Here is a 23,053-nt window from a genome sequence, read left to right as displayed (position 1 = left end):
CAGCGCCCAAGACCAATCCATCCTCAAGATCTGGATGCCGTGCGCCAACACCTGAAGGAGCTGGTTGACTCTGGGGTCATCAGAGAGTCAGACTCATCCTTTGCGTCACCCATTGTTGTGGTGCGAAAGAAGAATGGGAGTGTGCGGCTCTGCATTGATTACCGGAATCTAAATCTGCAGACCATCAAAGATGCATATGCATTGCCGAAGTTGGAGGATACTTTTACAGCTCTCTCTGGATCAGAATGGTTTTCAGTCCTTGACCTTAAATCTGGTTATTACCAGATTGAAATGGAGGGGGAAGACAAGAGCAAAACAGCATTTGTATGTCCACTTGGATTCTATGAGTTCAACAGAATGCGCCAGGGAGTCACAAACGCACCCAGTACCTTCCAACGACTAATGGAAAAGTGCATGGGAGAAATGAACTTGAAAGAAGTCTTGGTCTTCATTGACGACTTGATTATTTTTGCACCAACGCTTGAAGAGCATGAGAGGAGACTACTGAAAGTCCTTCACCGTCTGAAGGAATTTGGACTCAAGCTCTCAGTTGAAAAGTGCATGTTTTTCCAGAAATCCGTTAACCCTTTAAGACCTACCATAGAACCAAGTCTGCCAGAGCTTATATTATATTTTTACATGCTGTAGTGCCATTTTTGGGAGCATTTCAAGTTGCTAAACATCAATACAACCATTATAGCCTAGATTTTAATAATATGTATGAATTAAGTGCATAGTGATTACATAAATTGCAAAAAAGTGCAATAAACTACAAAAAAATTGAAAATCGTTTTTGTTTTTTTAACATATATTTCTAGTTAGAGAAATTTAAGAGGCTTATCCCTCAAAACTGTAAATACAAAAAAGTTGCACAAAATAGTTTCCCACCACAGGAAATTTATTTTGAGTGCCTTCATAGTTTTATTTTTGAAATACACCAATTTTTATACACTGCAGGAAAAACGAAAATAAATAATTTGGAAAAAAGCAGCATATGCATCAAAATAAACTATTTCCAGCAGTGCAATATGAGTCCTAAGCATCCCAGAAACGACACAGAAAGTCATAAAGTCAAACATAACTTTTAAAAACACCAGTATAGGCTCATTGAGGCCCGGACGGTAAAAAACTACATTTCTGCGAAAATGACGTCACTTCCGGTTTCGGCCAGATCATGGCGGACATGCGATAGTTCGCGCTGACGTCTAATCCAATGTAGGAAGTGTTATGAACAGCTGATCGGATCGGCAAAGCGTGTTTCTGGAATATTATGTTTTTGTTGCTGCAAGCGCTTTTTATGCAGTTTTTGCAAAGCTATATGTGGAAGGAAACTGTGACTGAGGACAAGCTGATGGCATAAGATGTAAGTACAACTCCTCAAGTTTCATATGCAAAAAAAATTATTGCGCTAGCTCACGTGGTTGCAGAGCTACCGGGATTTAAAAATAGTTACGCAAAACAGAGCGTACCCGCTCCAACCGGTTTTAAAGGGTTAAATACCTGGGGCATGTTGTGTCAAAGGACTGTGTGCAGACAGATCCAGATAAAATCGAGACACTTAAGTCCTGGCCGGTTCCAAAGAATCTTAAAGAACTCCGCTCTTTCCTGGGTTTCGCAGGATATTACCGCAGGTTCATCCAAGGCTACTCCAACATCGTTAAACCCTTGCATGACCTTACTGCTGGATATCCTCCATCACAGCGGAAACTCAGAGCCACCATCAAGCGAGACCAATATTTGGATCCTAAGGAACCACTTGCCAGTTGCTGGACTCCTGCATGTCAACAAGCCTTTGACACCATTATCAAAAAACTCACCACAGCACCAGTACTTGCTTTCGCCGATCCCCAGAAGCCTTACCTTCTCCATACAGATGCTAGTTCTACCGGGCTAGGAGCTATTCTGTACCAGGAGCAACAAGGACAAAACCAGGTGATTGCCTATGCAAGTCGCGGTCTGTCGAGGTGTGAGTCAAAATATCCAGCTCACAAACTGGAATTTCTGGCTCTCAAGTGGGCTGTTACAGAGAACTTTCACGACTATCTCTACGGCACCAACTTCACTGTCATTACTGACAGCAACCCACTCACCTATCTACTCACCTCTGCTAAGTTGGATGCCACCAGTTACCGTTGGCTCTCTGCTCTTTCCACATTTTCATTCAAAATCATGTACAGATCTGGTAATCTGTACATGTGGCTGATGCTCTCTCTCGCAGGCCACATGGAGAACTCTCCAACGACCAAATGTCCCAAAAGGAGATGGAGAGAATTCTCCGATTTGCCCAACATCATCTGGACCAGTCTTCCTCAATTTCCATCGATCAACACACGGTCAAAGCCCTTTGTGACCGGCAGCTCGTTTATAGCATGGCTGAAAAGATGTCCACCACCGCACTCATCCAGTCACTAACTGCCCATGCCGACAGTTTGCCTGACAGCTTCGTCAACGACACTCAGTTTGCATCTCCTGTTGTTCCTCAGCTGACGAATGCTGAAATCGCTGAGAGACAGAGGGAAGACCAGACCCTGAGGCATGTCATATTGCTGCTAGAGACTGGGGAAAGTCCACCTCCCATCTTGCGGGATGAACTCCCAGAACTGCCCCTTCTACTCCGAGACCAACATCGCCTGGAGCTCCAAAACGCCATTCTCATGAGAAGGCGGCAAGTTGGGGACCAGCTCTATTACCAGCTAGTGTTACCTCAGAAATGCCGGGCTGAAGTACTGTCAGAACTGCATGACAAGATGGGTCATTTGGGCATTGAACGTACTCTTGACCTCGTACGTCGAAGATTCTACTGGCCGAAAATGGCCAATGACGTGTGGAATAAAGTGAAGACGTGAGAGATGCACCAAACGGAAAGCCTTACCTGAAAGAGCAGCACCCCTGGTGAACATTCAAACTTATCGACCTCTGGAACTGGTTTGCATGGACTTTTTATCACTGGAACCTGACAGGAGCAGAACCAAAGACATCCTTGTAATAACAGATTACTTTACCAAGTACGCTGTCGCTGTCCCCACTCCAAACCAAAAAGCAAAGACTGTCGCCAAATGTCTCTGGGACAATTTCCTGGTTCATTAGGGTATCCCAGAAAAGCTGCATAGTGATCAAGGACCAGACTTTGAGTCACGCACAATGAAAGAACTCTGCAAAATGGCTGGAATTCACAAAATGAGAACTACACCATACCATCCACGAGGTAATCCAGTCGAGTGCTTTAACAGAACACTACTGAATATGCTCGGAACACTCACCACTGAAGAGAAAACTCACTGGAAAGATTTTGTTAAGCCCTTGGTCCACGCATACAACTGCACCCGGAGTGATGTTACTGGCTACTCACCCTATGAGCTCATGTTTGGTCGACAACCTCGCCTCCAGATTGACCTGGTCTTTGGACTGCCTGTGGATGACAATTCAATTCAATTCAATTCAATTTTATTTATATAGCGCCAAATCACAACAAATGTCGCCTCAAGGCGCTTCATAGATACAGAGAAAAGCCCAACAATCATATGACCCCCTATGAGCAAGCACTTTGGCGACAGTGGGAAGGAAAAACTCCCTTTTAACAGGAAGAAACCTCCGGCAGAACCAGGCTCAGGGCAGACAATCAACCCACTAATTCACAGTATGTCCAGAACCTGAAGTCAAATCTAGAAAAGAGCTACAAAATTGCCATCGGGAATGCAGAGAAGCTCATGGGAAGAAACGAGCCGTTTTGACCAACATATAACCCCCTCTGAACTGGACATTGGTGACAGGGTGCTGGTACGTAATGTGAAACTCCGAGGCAAAGACAAAATCGCAGACAAATGGAAACCAGACATCTATGTGGTGGTAAAAAGAGCAGACAATCTTCCAGTGTACACTGTCCGACCAGAGAACAAATCCAAACCGATTCGTACTCTACACAGAGATCTCCTCTTACCATGTGGGTTTTTGCCGCATTCCACTAGAACCAACCGAACAACTGTAAAACAAACCAGGAAGCAGTCACTCAACCTTTCTGATGAGGACTGTGCACAACCTTAGTCAGAAGATGAGGATGACATGATACCGCATCAATGGTACAATGGTACCACTGTCCAGAACCATCATCCACCGTTCCAGCCACTGAAACTTTGCGGCTCAATACGAAACGCGTAATATTTTCTCTGAATGAGGGGCGATTCCATTTTTTTACGGGACGGTTGGAAACTCTACTAACTAACCTCATGAATAAAATAAAGTTCACTATCAGTAAGATCATAGCACCCACCCAGCTGTATAGAAACTCTGTCATGCTAGCTAGTACACAGTATGAGTTATTGTAACTGACTGTAAAAAGTCAGCACAACGAAAATAAACTCCACCTAAACTTGGTTTATATCTGACCCAGATAGACTGCAGGTCATAACTTCTTACCTGAAGTTCAGTTCACCTGACACTCGGACTGGCGGCCGCCTCGGGTCTCTGCTCCTCCTGCCTCCCATTTCCCTCATCCACCTGCTGGCCTCCACCACTTGCTAATGTTACTGAATCTGTGGAAGCTCCGCCACAGCCACCACCAAACAATTGAGTTATTTTTACACATCTGCCAGCATCTGGCCAATCCACCACCTTTCATTGTTTATACCGTTACGGAAAAAAACAAAAACAAAAAACCAAACATTCGCACATCAAAACGAAAAATCATCATCGGCCCACCGGGTCCAGCTATGGCTGCATATGTGTTTAGTAGTAATTTGTTTTTGTAGAGCGCTAGCAAAGCAACTGTTTTCGAGGGCATTGCCATATTGGAATCCCGACTTCTCTGACGAGGCTAACCAGAATGATGTTTCCTGGAGTGTGACATTATTCCCAGGTCCATGTTCCGGGGTAAGTCGAACACAACACGAATCTAAATCCCAGTAACGATTAATGCCTTCCTGATTTTAGCATAATAACTAGTCACCGTGCTCCATAAACATATGAACAGAATCAGTAACAAAGGGCAGCCCTGGCGGCGTCCATCACCCACCAAGAACGAGTCTGACTTATTGCCGGCTATGCGGACCAAGCTCTTGCAACGGTCGTATAAGGACTGAATGGCCCGTAGCAATGGGCCAGACACCCCATACTTCCGGAGCACCGCCCATAGGACCCCCTGAAGGATACGGTGAAATGCCTTCTCCAAGTCCACAAAACACATGTAGACTGGTTGAGCAAATGCCCATGCGCCCTCGAGTATCCTCGAGAAGATAAAGAGCTGGTCCAGTGTTCGATGACCAGGACGAAAACCACATTGTTCCTCCTGTATTCGAGGTTCGACTAGTGGACGGACTCTCCTCTCCAGCACCCTGGCATAAACTTTCACAGGGAGGCTGAGGAGTGTGATCCCCCTGTAGTTGGAACACACCCTCCAGTCCCCTTTCTTAAAGATAGGAACCACCACCCCGGTCTGCCAGTCCAGGGGTACTGCCCCTGATCTCCACGCAACATTGCAGAGGCGTGTCAACCAAGACAGCCCTACAACATCCAGAGCCTTCAGGATCTCGGGGCGAGCTTCATCCACCCCAGGGGCTCTGCCACCAAGGAGTTGTTTAACTGCCTCAGTGACCTCGCCCCCAGAGACTGGCGGGTCATTCCCCTCATCCCCAGACTCTGCTTCCTCCACGAAAGATGTGCCAGTGGAATTGAGGAGGTCCTCGAAGTAATCCTTCTACCGGCCAACAATTTTCTCTGTCGAAGTCAGCAGTGCTCCAATCGCACTATACACAGTGCAGGTAGAGCACCACTTTCCCCTCCTGAGTCGCCTGACGGTTTGCCGGAATCTCTTCAGTCCGAAAGTCTTTTTCCATGTCCTCTCCGAACTCCTCCCACACCCGAGTTTTTGCTTCAGCCACTGCCCACACCGCGTTCCGCTTGGCCTGTCAGTACCTATCAGCTGCCTCTGAAGTCCCACAGGCTAACTAAGCCCAATAGGACTCCTTCTTCAGCTTGGTGGCTCCCCTCACCTCTGGTGTCCACCATTTGGCTCAAGGGTTTCAACCATGACAGGCACCAACCACCTTGCGGTCGCAGCTCAATGCAGCAGCTTCAGCAATGGAGATGCTGATGCTGAACATGGTCCATTCGGACTCAATGTTCCCAGTCTTCCTCGGAATACTGTTGAAGCTCTGCCGGAGGTGTGCGTTGAAGATCTCGCTGACAGGAGTTGCAGGTGAGAAGTTCAGGATTGCGCTTGGAAGTAGCCAACCATAGGCAGGTCGCTCCTCAGGTAGGAGAGAATAGTACATCCCTGATCGCCGACACCAGAGCCATGACAGCTTGTAATTAAGTGAGTGACACCTCGGATCTTGGTCTGCATTGGCATAAAAAGCATGTCTAATAATAATACTACTAATAATAATAATAGTACCAAATATAAACAAACTTTAGAAAGCTTCAAAATAATGATTTTAAGCTTTTCAGACCTTTCTCTTGGCCAGGGCTGGGCAATTAATTTCTATAGGTGGCCACATCAAAAATCTGAATAGTGTTGTAGGGGCGAACCACTGATAACTTTAACTTAATGCTGCTAAATATTAAATTTCTCCCATTTCTCTCCTACTGGTAATCAGAAGTTTAAGAATATTCTGTAGATATTTATGTAAATGTATGAATTGTTATGTAGGTTGACAGTAAAATAATCCTTTAAAAGTAATAAACAACTGTAAAAAATCATTACATCACTGTTTTATTTTAACTTGTTAATCTTCACAAATCTGCAGTATGTTAAAGATTCTTTAGAATATATAAAATGCATGTGAGTCAGGATATTGTCCCCCAATTGACTTGAGAGAAGTTGCGACTTTCACTGTGCTGTACATTTCAGGCCCTTGCATTGACGTTCAGTTCATTTATCTGAGCAGTCACGTCTACAGAAAACCAAGGTTGTCAAACCAGTCTGCATCTGAAAGCTTATCTCTACCTTATTAAGCTTATTCATAAGCATTTCTGATCATGCTTGACTTTTCATCACTATGTGCTGCTTTTGTGACATGCCTGTGTATGTGTGGTATTTTATCTTCCCAATGTTTCCTCGATGAAATGGGCGGAGAGAACAAAACACAGCCAGAGAGCATTTGAAGCCACCCAACACGAGTGTGGAGACAATTCTTCCTCTGCAGATTTCGAAGGCACCGTAAGTTTCCCTTCTTTCTACCTTTAAGCTTTTATAGATTATTGATTAAACAGAAAAACACAGAAATTCTTGTTGAGTAAACAATAAAACACGAAGCTCTCGTTTTGAGCGGCTGCTGTGATGCACATCAAACTTTAGGCTGATCATTTTTCACTTTATGTGAAACATCAGCTCAGCTTTAATGTTCAAAGACAAAGAGGTGACACACTGTAAACTAAAGTTCACAGTTCAGCCTTACTCAGGTTTAACAAGGCGTCAGTTTCTGTTGGGCGCTGCTCACACACAAACACTCAGGAGGAAGCGCTCGTGCACGCTGCTGTTATTTGCAGGTTCAGTCAGTTTTCTGCAGCTGGAACTCATGAATCCATGTTATACAAATCTTCTGTTATAACAATGTTAATATCTCTGTTTATAATCTCAACTGTAGCTTTAAGTTTAAGCATTGACGTTAGATGTGCAGCCCTGACTCGTTGAGATTATTCTGTTTACCAAGAACAAGTTTGGACTCGTTGATGCGAACGTCCTCCTGCCTTTGCTTTCATTTCTAACATCAGATCTCCTTTTTTCACCAATCTTCTTCCTCTAACAAGATCCTCAGTCTGCTGATGTTTCTTTTGTGGAGGCAAATGTGTTTCCTGTGTTTCCTTCAAAGCGTCATTTCCACTTCAAAGCTGTGAAAATGTGTCAGATGAAGTTCCCTCTTTAAAAAGCGATGATGAAACTGTGGCTGAAACCCAAAACACATCATGTTTGTCTGCTGGAGAGACGGATCAGGGCGGCCTTTGTCGCTGTGATGTCATCAGCCTTTGAAGACTCTGTCAGGACAGTGACAGGAAGTGACCTCAGTCTAAAGGTCATTTGTGGAGCTGAGCTGATGCACAGCATCAACACGTTACTGCAGCTGAAAAGTAACAAACTCAGATTAAACAGTTCAAACAAGTGGAAGGCGTTCCTACATCAGGGAGCAAAGACGACAAAGAGACAGCCGTTAGCATCGTTTCAGTGTTTCGGTCATTTAAAAACACTTCCTGTCACTGTGGTGGTCACAGTGACATCATGCAGTTTGTGTTTTGACCTCCAGAAAACCAGCAGAAATAAATCACCTTTGGACAACCTGCCAGAGATTTGGGAGTTTCCCACGTGCACTTGAATGCAGCACTGACAGTTTCTCGCTCTCGATCATAACGGTAACGTCACACAACCCTGTGGGTGTTTCCTTCCTGCTCAAACTTTACTTTCTCTTTCCTGAACTACCTGTTTCTGCTGACTGATCGTCTCCGTGTGAAGCTCCGTGTGAAGCTCCGTGTGAAGGTAACCCGAGCAGTGTGTAATGTTTCCTGGCTAACATCAGCTGTGTGCAGCTTAGTTCCAGCACCAACAGCACACTTCTGCCGCTCCATAGTTCACAGTAACGGACTCACATCCGGACCAACGAGGCTGTTGGTTAAGCACGTAAGCTAAACACACATCCTTCTTACAGTGTGGGCGTGACTTTGTCTTAAAACACACATTTAATGTCCTGTTTGTAGTTCGAAGGAAAAAAGACTCCATGAGGAGTCAGTTTGAATGTTTTCTGTGATGATCTGTAGAAAAATAACAGTGAAGACTTTTTCAGTACAGGATGAAGTTTGTGGTTCAGTTTTTAGCAGCTCTGCAAGTGGAAGGTTTGAATCCTGTTTTAAAGACTGATGTAAATTTCTTGCTGATGGGCAATGTTCCCTCTAAACTGCGAGCATGCGCAATTGCGCACTGCTGGTCTCTGCACACAGAAAATCTGCGTTGCGCACAAAAAAGAAAAAATCTAACCTGAATTGAAATTAAAATAAAAACTTTAACAATTCTGTTTTGCAGTGTTAGTCAGTGACTGGCTGCTCCCGTATGGGATTAGAGCGATGCCACCTTATCCTAAAGTCCAGCCAATGATGCGATTCACATTCATATATACGCAGTAGTGATGTGTCGGTCGCGAACGAAATGTGTCAGAGCCGGATGTTTTCCGCTTCACTCCGCATGCGAGCCTTGTGCTTTGCTGGGCAGAGGGGGGAGGGGCGGTAGTTACAGTCAGTAGCACAGGAAGAGAGCGGAGAGAGAGAGAGAGAGAGAGAGAGAGCCAGGGACAACAAGGTCACATTAGAAAGGTATAGTAATCATCCACAACTATTTTCAGTTGCAGATGATAAAGGATTCAGAAAGTTTATTCATGCAGGTCCATATGACAGAGAATATGCATCTTCTTTTTGTTTTCATATTTTAATTTATATTTAATTGTGTTGTGGTTTGCAGTGTTTTGTGTTGTTTCACTTTAAATTAGTTTGAAAGGAAAAAGCTGAAAATTTAAATAGTTAAAAGTTGAAATGTGAATAGTTAGTTTTTTATATTATATGATTTATTTATTACATTTTATGTGGAGTGAATAAATAAAAGTATATTTACAGTGGCACGTACAAACTCAAAACACGTAGAAAACACAGCAGAAGTGCTCCAGGATTCTAGGGGGCAGTGTTGAGCTATTGTTAACTAGAGGCTACACAAGCCAGCAAGTACCAACGACCAGATTTGGTGTGTGGTAGTAACAGGTGCTTGTGTATAAATACACAAACAATACACATATGCTTTCATGCTTTCAATTGTGTAATTTAAGTGATCTGCTCTGTTTTGGAAGTTCAGTTAACGCTAGAAATGTGTTTTGGAGTTTGTACGTGTTTTGTCTCTGGGGGCCACCTCATTCATATATATATATATATATATATATATATATATATATATATATATATATATATATATATATATATATATATATATATATATATATATATATATATATATATATATATATATATATATATATATATATATATATATATATATATATATATATATATATAAAACCACTTTTGTTTTTTACATTAGTAATTCCTTTTGTGCATAATTTTATATTATTGTTAATAATAAATTAATAAAAGCAACAAAACAACCTGAAGAGCCGGTTCTCTAAAAAGAGCCGGAAATCCCATCACTAATACGCAGCTAATCAACGTCATTGACAGGCTATGACAGCGTCCTTATGTGCCGGTGTTTTAGCAAAGCAGCTGATGTGGAGTGAAGCCACGTTAATGACAACGTGTACAACCATTGGAGATGTGAGCAGGACAGACGGAACAACTGACGGACAAAGTGTGAACTTTATACCAGTTTTTAAGTTGTGTTGATCGGCCACGTAAAACCAGAGTTATGATAAAATATCTGCAATGTTTGTTTTTCTTCCTGAATACTGTCGTTGTTTATATTTACTGCAGGAAGAAACAGTAAAAACGGCGTTTTATAAGGAAAACGCTCGAAAGCCCGTGAGCAAAAACGACACCAACAACACCCCCACCCTTTCCTATTGGTGGAAAAATGTACCATCTCGACCAATCAAAAAATGATATGGCAACATGACATCTAGTTGTTTAAAAACGGGAAGTTTTAGGAGTGACGGCGTGTTTTGAGATGTGAGAGATTTGCGACGTTCAGCGCAAATCTTGTGTAGTTAGTGTGTAGTTAGTGTGTAGTGTAGTCAATAGTGTTGTTGTGTGTGTCAGAACAATGAGGCGACTGCTGAGTGTTACAGGTGTTACAGCAGTGACACATCTGCTGCTGTCAGGCCTGCAGGTATCAGGCTGTTGTTCTTCATCTCATAGTGGACAGAAATTATTTTTGGAGTGGCACAAATAATTTGTGTGGCATCAGATTTGATGCAGAACAGCTGATTGTTCTGGAAATAGTTTGAAATGTTTATTTAAAAAATGCCTTGGCTGCATTTTTAGGTAAACAGCTGCAAAAAATTTTGTTGTTTGCAAAACTCAGTTACTTTTTTGAAGAAGTAACTATATAATTAATTGCCCAACATTGGTCATTATTTACTGTATTTGCAGACAGAGTTACAGACTCTCTCCCAGACCACAGACTCATCATACAAGTCAGAGCTTTGTAAAAGAAAAGAAAAGAAAAAAAAAGAAAGTTCAAGTTATTTTTACTTCCAATAGTGTTAACATACTACAGGTCATGAAGAAGATTTTTTTTTAATTTTCATTGTAAGTGGTCTAAAGCAGTTAATTAAAAGTAGTCTAACATAAATGCTGTAATTTGATTACTTTAATAAACATGTAACTTGGATGGATTAGATGCTGGCGTGACCACAGTGCGCACACGTCTGCTGTCGCTCACAGTGGTCCAAGTGTCCGCTCAGGGAGTTTGTGTGTTCGCTCAGACACATGAAATATTAGAGGGAACATTGCTGATGGGTTCCTGTCGTCTAAAGATTGTTGCTCCTCACAGGTCAACATGCGTGTTTTCAGCCTTTGGTCAGTTTTTGCTGTCAGAACTTTCTTGATGTGATAGATGTGCAGCTGCAAACATCTGGAGTTGGTGGGGATGGGATGAAATATTGACACTATGATCAGCAGCTGAGCTGAACAGCTGATTTCCTCTCAGAGTTTCAGGATTCAGAGACTTGTGGAGACTTCTGATCACTTCCTGTTTAAAATGTTCGACTTTAACCCTTTGTGTGAAATGAAGCTGCTGACTTCAGAGAGGGTTCAGCCTTCACAGTGAATAAAAGAGCAAAGACATGAATGTTCCTGTGCTCCCTCAGACATTTGATTACACTCAGACAAACAGCAGCTTCACTGCATTTAGTTCATGTTTGTCTGTTTAGACACAATCACTGTTGTGTTTAGTGTCTCTGCCCGAACTACACAAAACTCCTTCATTGACCCAACACTGAGAGAGCCCCTGCAGCTGAGAAAGTACCAGAACACAAAGAGAAGGAAAGACGTGTTTTCAGGAGCTCAAAAGGAACCATTTCAGTTTCCTTTGACTCGAGCAAAAGTTCAGCAAAGCAAACATTTAAAGATCAGAAAAGATCAAATCTATCAGATGTTAAATAAACAGGAAGATGACCGTTGACCAGAGCAGGAAGAAGACGACAGTCTGAGGTTTCAGTTTTATACTGCACCTCACACTAAACAGCTAACAGTCACATGACTGTGACCACAGGAAGTTGATGAAACCGCCTCCTCTGTTACCAAGCAGAAAATATTCATGAACACAGTCAGTAAACAATGATGACGACTATGAAGTTCTTAAAGTGATGGTCTATTAAAAAAAACAACTAAAATAACTGTTAAATTTGTAACTTTTTAAAGAAGAAAGCTGAGACTTACTTCAGTCACATGATGCTCCTCTTTTTTCCTCCTCTCTGTTTTTAGACATGAGGTCACATGACAACCGCCGCCTCAGTAAAACTGCCCTCCTGGCCAACAGGGAACAAATCAGTGAGGTTACTTGAAAAAAGTAATCAGTAACTAATTACTGATTACTTCCCCCAAAAAAGTAATCCCGTTACTTTACTGATTACTTATTTTCAAAAGTAATTAATTACTTAGTTACTTAGTTACTTTTTAAAAACACGATTTACAACCTGAATAGGTGATAAAGTGATAGATCTTTCAGCCCAATTCTACTTTTTCTGCATAATCATCATACAAAATGTAATCAAATGGAAAAGTCTCTTTTTAAAACTTGTTTTATTAGTTTTAATCTTTTAACTTTATGCATCAAGCAAATATTTAATTATATGCAACATTCTCTGACTGGAAGAAATTAGTTTAACATTTAAACCTATTTTCTGCACATTCCAGCACATAAAATAAAATATTTTGTGTGTTTACACTCAGTCTTTCACATAGATGCAAGTAAAACACAGCAGAAAATAAATAAAGTCACAGACTAGCGGTCCTGTTGCTCTATTTTCACCTGTAAAGCAGGAGTGGGGTAGGCGGAGGGTTACCCTGGTGCAGGTGTGCAGCGGTCAGTGGAAGAATCCGCGAGTTTCTCTGTGAGTTTCCCATTACGTCGTAGCTACTCGGTGCTTGTTTGGAAGTTTAGGGTTTTTTTTCGCTGTAAAAAGAAGTTTTCTTCCCACGCACAACGGACACTAATGTTTTTGTCACTTTTTATGGAATCAAACTCAAAGTAAGGTCAGTACTTCCACGCTTTAAACGCTGCACGCTCATACTCTCTCTGCACTCGATATATGATCCATTGTTGATCTGCACACAGCTGTTGTCACGAACGTCGCACTCGCTTACGTCACTGTCATGAGACATTCTGGCAAAAAAATCACGGTTTTAGTAACGCAGTAACGCAGCGTTCCTACGGGAAAGTAACGGTAATCTAATTACAGTTTTTGCAATAGTAATCCCTTACTTTACTCGTTATTTGAAAAAAGTAATCGGATTACCCATCTCTGTACACAACAAAGCACATTTTTTTGTAAAGCCTGCGAGCGTGCCATTGTTATTACCGTACAGATTTTATGTCGTACACGGCGCTCAAAAATCTGTCAAAAATGTTTTAGTACGACTTTGCTAAGCTACGGAGCATTACAGCTATCGTAGGCTGGAGCCTCGTGGAGTGATACGTACGGTGCTTCAACATAATATTACATGCACATAAAAACAGCTGCTTGTTTAAGTGAAAATCATTGATGGTTTTTTTGGAATAATAAAGTTGTGGAGTTGTAAAGCGTTTTGTGTCGCGTCAGTTATATCGTTATCGCAAATTTTCAAACATTTATCATGATAAATATTTTTGGCCATATTGCTCTGCCCTAATTACAACATGGTTCAGTTCAGTATGGATACGAGATCATCTGGATTTTGAAAAGTGGGCTCTATGCACCACTTTGAACTGGATTAAACAGTGGAGGGCACATAATGATGTTGTGTTGACATGTTTGAGTATATAGGCCCATGTCTTGTCCAAGTCTTCTTCCCATAATGTTTTGCGTTTGGCTCAAGAGGCACTCGATTGGTTGGATTCAATTGTTGGATAGTTCCTAATAGTGTAGGCTGGTGGAGGTGGGGGGCTTGGGTCTGATATCTGGGAACAAATACAGTGCCTGGCTTGCAAGTATCTTAAAGTGTGTGATACTGGTTGACTGTATTTATTACCAAGTTGTTCAAATGACACCAGAAGCTAGAAGATGGGTTCATCCATCCTGTTTTACATTCTGGAATTTCAAGAATGTTAAGTTTAGCTAGAAAGTCATTAATTGCATTGCAGTAAGTTTGTGACTCTGAGGTGTAAAGATTTTAAATGTTTACTCAATAATGAATAATCTGGCCACTGATATAGTCCTTAAAATAATCCCATACAACAAGGTTGGAAGTCTCTGGAGAGGGGCTAGTGGCAAAGTAAAACCTTATCATCCTGGATAAACTTTACAAGCTTGTCTTTGTAAAGACTCCCATTTGGTTCTTTAGCCGTCAGAATTGTTGTCTGAAGACCAACAAGGAGACCCAATGGATTTACTTTGCCAAATGGATCATCATTGCCTTGCCGTATTGGTCCATTTGATCGACCTTTGTTGTTATTATTTATTTTATTTTATTTTCAGTTGTTACAGACGGGACAGACATGAGTGAGGGATAGGAAAGGGAGAAAGAAAGATGATGGAAAAGAAAAACAGGAGGGAAGAGGGACAGTGAGAAAGGAAACTTAAAAAGAGAAAGAAGAGGAAAAACAATCTCCTGGATCACCTGTTGAGAGAAAAAGAAGAGAAAACAAGCAAAAACAACAGAGCAACATACTAAACACAACACCATCACGTTAATCTAGCTAAGTGTAAACAGCAGTAAATACTAAATGTTGAATGCTGTTGTGTAGCAAGCAGGACCGACAGCGCACAATGTGCTTTGAAATAGCAGCCAATAAAGGTGTAGTTTATGTCTATGAGCAGACATGAACAAACTTGTCTGACAGAAGGGTTGAATTGAAACGCCGTTGTGCAGCTTTTGCACTAAGATGTAGAAGAGATGGAGTAAGTGGGGCATGAGGAGTGGACCTGCTGCAGATACTTAATCTAATGTATGGTGCACGAGTGAGAAGTAGAAGTCTCTCTTGTGAGGATTTGAGGTAAACATCACACATTCCATATTCAGATAGAAAGATGTCGTCACAGTTTAGTAATAATGCTTTGTGAGGCTTCTGGAGTCTTTGGGAGCCTCTTAAAGCCTCGCCTGCTCCAACATAATGTTCGCCCGTCGATTAAAGACCTCAGGATGGTAGTCTTCCACACTACAGATTGTTGCGCCTCAGCAGGTGAATCTCCTGCTCCTCCAGGCTCTTCATATGATGAGGTCCTTGGTCTGGATTCGATGGAGACGAAAGATCACCGGGCAGGGCGGGTGGCCCACGGGCGGCTTAGCTGCAAGGGAGCAATGTTTTCTATCGAGCTCAGGTGGAGATGGAAGCACGTCTTTGTGCAGTAATTCACAGAGAAGGTTAGAAAGGAAATGAGTGGGGCGCCCATTCTCAGTGTCTTCAGGTGATCCGAGGATCTGAGGTAACTTTTATGCTACAATAAGCATAAAAGTTACTGTACGGCTATCATTTGTTAACATGACGCTTGTTCCTATACATGTAAGACATTTATTACCAACCTGAGAGTTTATCCACTGGTCATTCAACATGACTTCTGAGGTCTTAATCCAGCTCAACATGCTGTAGATTCCCGACAGTAACAAGCTAAATGTGGTTCTATTAATCTGCACTCGATTACTCTGGAACTGGATGTAAAAAACTGAAACTGAAATTAGTCGAGAGCTACATTTTTAAAGGATAAAATACAGTTCCAGAGCAAATAAATTCATTTTCAAAATATAAAATTCAATTTTAATTTAGTGACTATCAAACAAATATAATGAATTTCAATTTAACTTATTCAAATTCAGTTTCTGATGGCACAAAGTTCTGCCCACAGCTGATGTTTGTGTATTCTCTGTAACACCTGACACTGATTATTTAAAGAGGATTTTAATTTTTACAACAACCAGCGAATATCTTAATGTGGGGGTGTGACTGGGTGAGGTAAAGACTCTACAATAACACAAGTAAAACAGAGAAAACCCAACAACTCTTCGTAATATTCGTGATGCCTGCAGACATGCATTTACTACGATTGTGTGATTTGGAGGCTGAAATCATCTCTGTGACATTTCTCGCAGTGAACTGATGAAAGCAGATTGTGACAGAGCAAACTGTCTGGCTGATTCTCAGATATGATATTTGGACATGTACTCTGGTACTCCGAGGTGTGCTGCTGTAAACGATTGTGTATTTTATTCCTTCCATATGTGTCAGTGCAACTCAGTTTGATCGTCTGTCTCTGAACATTTACAGTTTTTATCAAATGAAAGGAAACAGGAAACACTGTGCAGTGAACTCTCTGCACAAGAACAACATTCAGTTTATTTAATGTGAACGTTATTTTTCCTCTCATTAACATGATACTGTCATAAGTTTGAGCAGCATGGATCAGTGTGAGGACAGAGAGGAGGGAGCCCCTCCCTCTAAAGCCACCCTGTGTGGGGAACATGAGAGCCAGACCAAACCTCAGAGGTGAGATGACCATCTCTAACTGTCCATGACTCTTCTCCATGTCACAGCTCAGCACTCACATCTCTGCTCCATCATTATTCAAAGGAACCCACCTGGACCTCCACCCAGAGAGCGTGACAAGTCTAAAAGCCCTCCCATAGAAGACCAGCCTGTGTCTGCTGCAGAGAGGTGAGCTGTTAGTAACATGATCTAAAATGTCTCAAAGGACACACAGGCTCAGCTGTAACTAGCCTCGTGGCTAAACTGACCAAAACCAGCATGCCCACTGCCAACATTAGTTTGGAGTTTCATTCTGCTGATGCTCAGCCTGCAATCCAGTTTGTCTTTAGGATGATGAAGGTAGCCTAATCTTCATCAGCTTCTGTAGCTGCAAATAAAAAAAATCTTTCCTCCCTAACAGGACCCATGGGAGTCCAGCTGGACCCAGCTGTGTGTCCTTCAAGAGTGACCGGTCTAGACAAAAGCTCATTGATTTTAAAGTCCAGCAGGTGTCTGCTGCAGAGAGGTGAGCGGCTAGAAACATCAACTCTTTGAGAGCTGATTTAACTGCTTGGTGTTGTTGAATGTTGTTATACCTCCTCGTTTATCTGTTTGTGTAAGGTTTGTGGTGGGAGTAAGAGGACTGGGTAGGTCTGGTGGACTCTGTACATTTCCATTTGTTTTCTGTTAAAAACACTAAGTAGGTTGGTGCCACCTATGCAGTGTTTTTCATCTTATGGATATTAAGATTTTTCTGTGTTTTTGTTTCGTTTTTAAGAGTAGAGCTCAGCCAGGTTAGGGGTTAGTAGGTCTCACATTCACATCTTCACATTCAGCTGCAAATCATTCCAGTGTGGGCTGAAGGCCATCACTCGATGAAGCCAGCAGAACCACATCATCTGTGAAAACCAGAGAGGATATTCTGAGACCACCCAAGTGAAAGCCTCGTGGCAATTATGAACGGAATCGGTGACAAAGGGCAGCCCTGACAGAGTCCATCACCCACTGGGAAAGAGTGCAACTTACTGGTCGTCCTTCTTAAAGATGGGAACCACCACAGTCTGTCAATCTAGAGACACTGCCCTTGATAACCACGCAACATTGTAGAGATGAGTCAACCAACACAGCGCTAGAAAGTCCAGAGTCTTCAGGAACTCAGAGCGAACCTCTCTTGAAGGTCTGCTGGAGGTGTTAGTTGAAGATCTCGCAGATGTATCGACAAAAAATTGAGAAACTAAAAACTATAGAGCATCTCATTCATTAAAAAACAAAGTTTATTGTTTTAATTACAAGAAACCCTCCCACACTGTAACTGACTGACCCATTTTAAAACTAAATAAAGCAGGAGGCCCAAACCATTGCACATACTGGTTCTGTATAGCACAAACGTTCTGCTACCAAATGACACCTGAGCATCCTGACTCAGGGTTTGAACGATTCATCCCATCGTCTGATCCAAACCATATTGTTAACGTTAATACAGGAACCTCTCTGCGGTTCGTTTATGACAAAACTGTGAGATTTCAACCTCTTGGATATGAATGTGGTTGTTTACCAGGACACAGATGAGTCAGAGACAGTTAGCAGCTCTGTACTCGTGTCCAACACGATGATCCAATGGTGAAGTTTGAGAGACATAATTATCTACTTCAAGTATCCGGTCGTTAAGTGATGACGTGATGAATCCTACTTCCGGGCCTAAAGTAGTCTGTTTAATATGGCTTTTATGTTGTTAACATGTTTAATGTTTTGAATTTTCTTCTATTTAATCTCAAAAAGCTCCTAAAACAGTCAGTGATCACTGTTGACCTTCCTCGGCTTTTATTACCGCTAATCATTTATTTAAGCTCAGTTTTTAAAACCTTAGGATGTAACTACAGCCCAGCCCATGCAGCAGTATATGAATGACTAACCTCTTATTGTGGATGGATTATCTCAGTTGTTCTCCTGGCTGAAGTTTGGTCCTTTTACAGCATCCTGCCATGCGATTACATTTGTTCCTGACCACCGAGAACACTCACGTGAACTTTTATTGAGTGGAAAAAAAGTTAGCTTGTTTATATTATGCTAACATAGCTGTGTCGCTAGCGGTCACGTAGCACATCATTATATACCAGCTAGCCAAACTTCAGTAACCCTACAAACGTCACTGCTGTTTAGTTTTCTGTCTTCATTTATGTTGGAAGTGATAACAGAGCTGTATGTTTTCATTTGTTTCCAAAACCCCGCAGTCAGGACATGCTATATTGTATTTAGATAGAAGCTAGCAAGCTAACTTCCTGCTAACTTCTAACTCCGTTAAATGTCATAACTTCCGTTTTCATGGATGCCTGGATGTTAAACTCAATTGTTACACCTGGTAGAGCAGAACGCTGATCATTTTATTACAGATGAAAGACTTTAGACAGTTTTTCAACTCTCAGTAATGCCACAGTGATCGTTTGATATATGGACCTGCAGCGGAGTTTAGGCCCAGACACAGCTAGTGACGTCAGACTTAACGACTGGATGGTCGTTGAGCTGAGAGAGGAATTAATCATATCTTAGACGATTGATTGTTATTTAACTATTTCATTATGTTTTCTTTACAACTGTCACCCAAAGAGAATTTGTTAGCAGCTGATGTTGGCTTTAAGTTGGGAAACTTAAAGTATAAAAAAAACTAAGCTGAGCTGTTGATTTTTAGTACAATCAGCTGAAATTATAGCCATATACTGTATGACTACGAGCAGTCATCTAAATAAATGTGTTTGTCAAAATATCACTGGCTGAATTGATGATGATTCCTCCACAGAGTGGACCAGGAGAGCTCAGAGGTTCAGCGTGGTCAGTCTGCCCATCAAACCCAGCTGGACTCCATATTTATGGTCTGTACATGTACAACAACTTCTTTTACATCTATTCTCTTCACAGTCATCTCCATGCTGCTCTTTGTAGACCAGCGGAGTGTCAGTGTGTCCAACATGGATCTGATGTTTGGCTCCATGATTTCAGTCTGATTGGTTCATTCATAAAGTATTCTGTTCCAGCTGCTGGAGGACAACATCATCACGTTTGTGAAGAACGAGCTGAAGAAGATCCAGACGCTTCTGAGTCCAGATTACCCAGAATGCTTAGAGAGTCAGAGGGAGGATGATGAGAAGAGCAGCAGCAGAGAGGCATTTGTGAAGATCACACTGGACTTCTTGAGGACAATGAAGCAGGAGGAGCTGGCTGACCGTCTGCAGAGCAGTAAGAAACAGATGAAGATTTGAGCTGGTTAATGAATGCTACATTAACTAATATCTTGCAGATGGACAACATGCATGTGTACTCAATAAATTCTTGTCTGAGATTTAATTAATTTGTTTTTTAGAAATTCCCACTGAAGGTTTTCAACATCATTTCAAGTCTGTCATGAAGAAGAAGTTCCAGCATGTGTTTGAGGGCATCGCTAAAGCAGGAAACCCGACCCTTCTGAATCAGATCTACACAGAGCTCCACATCACAGAGGGAGGGACTGCAGAGGTCAATGATGAACATGAGGTCAGACAGATGGAAACAGCATCCAGGAAACCAGACAGACCAGAAACAATCAGACAAGAAGACATCTTTAAAGCCTCACCTGGAAGAGATGAACCAATCAGAACTGTGCTGACAAAAGGATGGGCTGGCATTGGGAAAACAGTCTTAACACAGAAGTTCACCCTGGACTGGGCTGAAGGCAAAGCCAACCAGGACTTCCAGTTCATGTTTCCATTCACTTTCAGAGAGCTGAATGTGCTGAAAGAGGAAAAGTTCAGCTTGGTGGGACTTGTTCATCACTTCTTTACTGAAACCAAAGAAGCAGGAATCTGCAGCTTTGAAGACTTCCAGGTTGTGTTCATCTTTGATGGTCTGGATGAGTGTCGACTTCCTCTGGACTTCCACAAAACTACAATCTTGACTGACCCTAGAAAGTCCACCTCAGTGGATGTGCTGCTGATAAACCTCATCAGGGGGAAACTGCTTCCCTCTGCTCACCTCTGGATAACCACACGACCTGCAGCAGCCAATCAGATCCCTCCTGGGTTTGTTGACATGGTGACAGAAGTCACAGGGTTCACTGACCCACAGAAGGAGGAGTACTTCAGGAAGAGATTCAGAGATAAGAAGCAGTCCAGCAGGATCATCTCTCACATCGAGACATCACGAAGCCTCCACATCATGTGCCACATCCCAGTCTTCTGCTGGATCACTGCTACAGTTCTGGACGATGTGCTGGAAACCAGAGAGGGAGGACAGCTGCCCAAGACCCTGACTGAGATGTACATCCACTTCCTGGTGGTTCAGGCCAAAGTGAAGAAGGTCAAGTATGATGGAGGAGCTGAGACAGATCCACACTGGAGTCCAGAGAGCAGGAAGATGATGGAGTCTCTGGGAAAACTGGCTTTTGATCAGCTGCAGAAAGGAAACCTGATCTTCTATGAATCAGACCTGACAGAGTGTGGTATCGATATCACAGCAGCCTCAGTGTACTCAGGAGTGTTCACACAGATCTTTAAAGAGGAGAGAGGACTGTACCAGGACAAGGTGTTCTGCTTCATCCATCTGAGTGTTCAGGAGTTTCTGGCTGCTCTTCATGTCCATCTGACCTTCATCAACTCTGGACTCAATCTGCTGGAAGAACAACAAACAACCTCCAAGAACTCTGACACAAGAGAATCTACAGAGAAAAACTTCTACCAAACTGCTGTGGACAAGGCATTACAGAGCCCAAATGGACACCTGGACTTGTTCCTCCGCTTCCTCCTGGGTCTTTCACTGCAGGCCAATCAGATCCTCCTACGAGGCCTGCTGACACAGACAGGAAATAGCTCACAAACCAATCAGGAAACAGTCCAGTACATCAAGAAGACGCTCAGTGAGAATCTGTCTGCAGAGAAAAGCATCAATCTGTTCCATTGCCTGAATGAATTAAATGATCGTTCTCTAGTGGAGGAGATCCAGCAGTCCTTGAGTTCAGGACGTCTCTCCACAGATGAACTGTCTCCTGCTCAGTGGTCAGCTCTGGTCTTCATCTTACTGTCATCAGATCTGGATGTGTTTGACCTGAAGAAATACTCTGCTTCAGAGGAGGCTCTTCTGAGGCTGCTGCCAGTGGTCAAAGCCTCCAACAGAGCTCTGTAAGTAAATATGTGGTCATTCCTTTCTGAATTTTTGAAATATTCAAAATAATTCAGCTGTCAAAAGTCCTCTCGAGCCTCTCGATTATCAAAGACATGTCTGTAAATTGCTGCATTCATCTTCCCCTGACTAGTCTCCTGGTTCCTGCTGCCATAAACCTTCCCCACAGCATCCTGATGCCACCACCTGTTCACCTGTAGAGATGGTATTGGCCAGGTGATGACCTTTAGCTGGTTTCCTTTAGACATGACATTTGGCATTCTGGCCAAAGAGTTCAATCTTTTATCGGACCAAAGAATTTTGTTTCTCATCATCTGGGAGTTCTTCTGGGCCTTTGAGTAAGCTGCTGGCAGACAGTCGTGTGCTTGTTACTGAGAAGTGCCTCCGTCTGGCAACTCTACCATGAAGGCAGAGTGGTGGAGTACTGCATAACTGGTTGTTCTTCTGGAAGGTTCTCCTCTCTTCACAGAGCAACGCTCGACCTGTCAGAGTAAACATCAGATCTTTGGTCACCTCTCTATTTGCCCTGAAACGCTCTCTCAAAAATGGGACCCATGTGGCAATTGCAGATGTAAGCGGGGGCTCTCAAGTGGCTTGGCAGGCGGCTGGCGTGCAGGACCACATGGTGTGCTGACCTTTAGCGCGGACACCGCTAGACCAGCCGGCATGGTGACCTCAGGCATAGCAGGACCCTTGTGCGCCTCCACCTCCTTCCGGTCCGTGAAAACATGCTGGTCGCTCCGCGGCCCTCCTCCGGGGAGCCACGACGGGTGCAAGCCCCTGCTGACCGACAGCCACTCCCACCCAAGGAGTGGTGATGTGTGCGCTGACAGGCTGCGTCGTAGCTGGTTTCACCCTGGATGCCAGAACAGACGCTGTGCAGTCGAGGGTCGTGGGTGGGGGTGGCGGAGGTGGCGGCCAGGAACCAATCCGAGCTGCCAGACTCGTAATCTGCTGCATCCGGCACTCGGATCAGTCTTGCAGTTCTTCCCACCGGCAGCAGGACCCCGCCGCCTGCTCTCACTGTGTGGCCACTAGCTCGGCCACTTTTTGGGCCAGCTCCTTCCCTGGCTGGCCCGGTCTTGGGTCTGCCACGCCCCCTCCTGGGTTTTGGTGCCACTGTAAACATCACACGGCAGACCCAACCAGAGTTTCATGCTTTTCAGCATGCTGCTTTATTTAACAGCCCAACACATACCAACAACAATAATCTAATGACTAACAGCACAGCCTTTTAAGCCGGCAAGGCATGATTGGTGTGATTCATTTTGGAAAGAGGCTCTAACATGACAACTTGTAGAAAACTGAACTGCTGTGAATACTTTCTGCATG

General features: G+C 43.0%; 1 protein-coding gene across 3 annotated transcripts in view; it reads left to right on the top strand.

Moving 5' to 3' along the window:
* The window catches only part of LOC146516083 (NLR family CARD domain-containing protein 3-like), a 54,002-nt gene that overhangs the window by 25,774 nt on the left and 5,175 nt on the right, over window positions 1–23,053 (top strand). The window contains exons 2-8 of one of the 3 annotated variants that reach the window (XM_085162006.1): window positions 8,441–8,605; window positions 16,499–16,597; window positions 16,682–16,765; window positions 16,998–17,102; window positions 19,371–19,443; window positions 19,606–19,807; window positions 19,932–21,720. In XM_085162006.1, the coding sequence (XP_085018132.1) occupies window positions 16,509–16,597; window positions 16,682–16,765; window positions 16,998–17,102; window positions 19,371–19,443; window positions 19,606–19,807; window positions 19,932–21,720 (2,342 nt within the window). In that variant the 5' untranslated portion in view covers window positions 8,441–8,605; window positions 16,499–16,508. Of the gene's footprint in view, window positions 1–6,960; window positions 7,154–7,958; window positions 8,606–16,498; window positions 16,598–16,681; window positions 16,766–16,997; window positions 17,103–19,370; window positions 19,444–19,605; window positions 19,808–19,931; window positions 21,721–23,053 lie in introns of those variants that run through there. The other 2 variants (XM_085162008.1, XM_085162007.1) reach the window with 2 other exon arrangements.

Source organism: Neolamprologus multifasciatus, chromosome 6 (genome assembly GCF_963576455.1).
Source record: "Neolamprologus multifasciatus chromosome 6, fNeoMul1.2, whole genome shotgun sequence".
Lineage (NCBI taxonomy): Eukaryota > Metazoa > Chordata > Actinopteri > Cichliformes > Cichlidae > Neolamprologus > Neolamprologus multifasciatus.
This window is presented reverse-complemented; position numbering and strand designations above follow the sequence as displayed.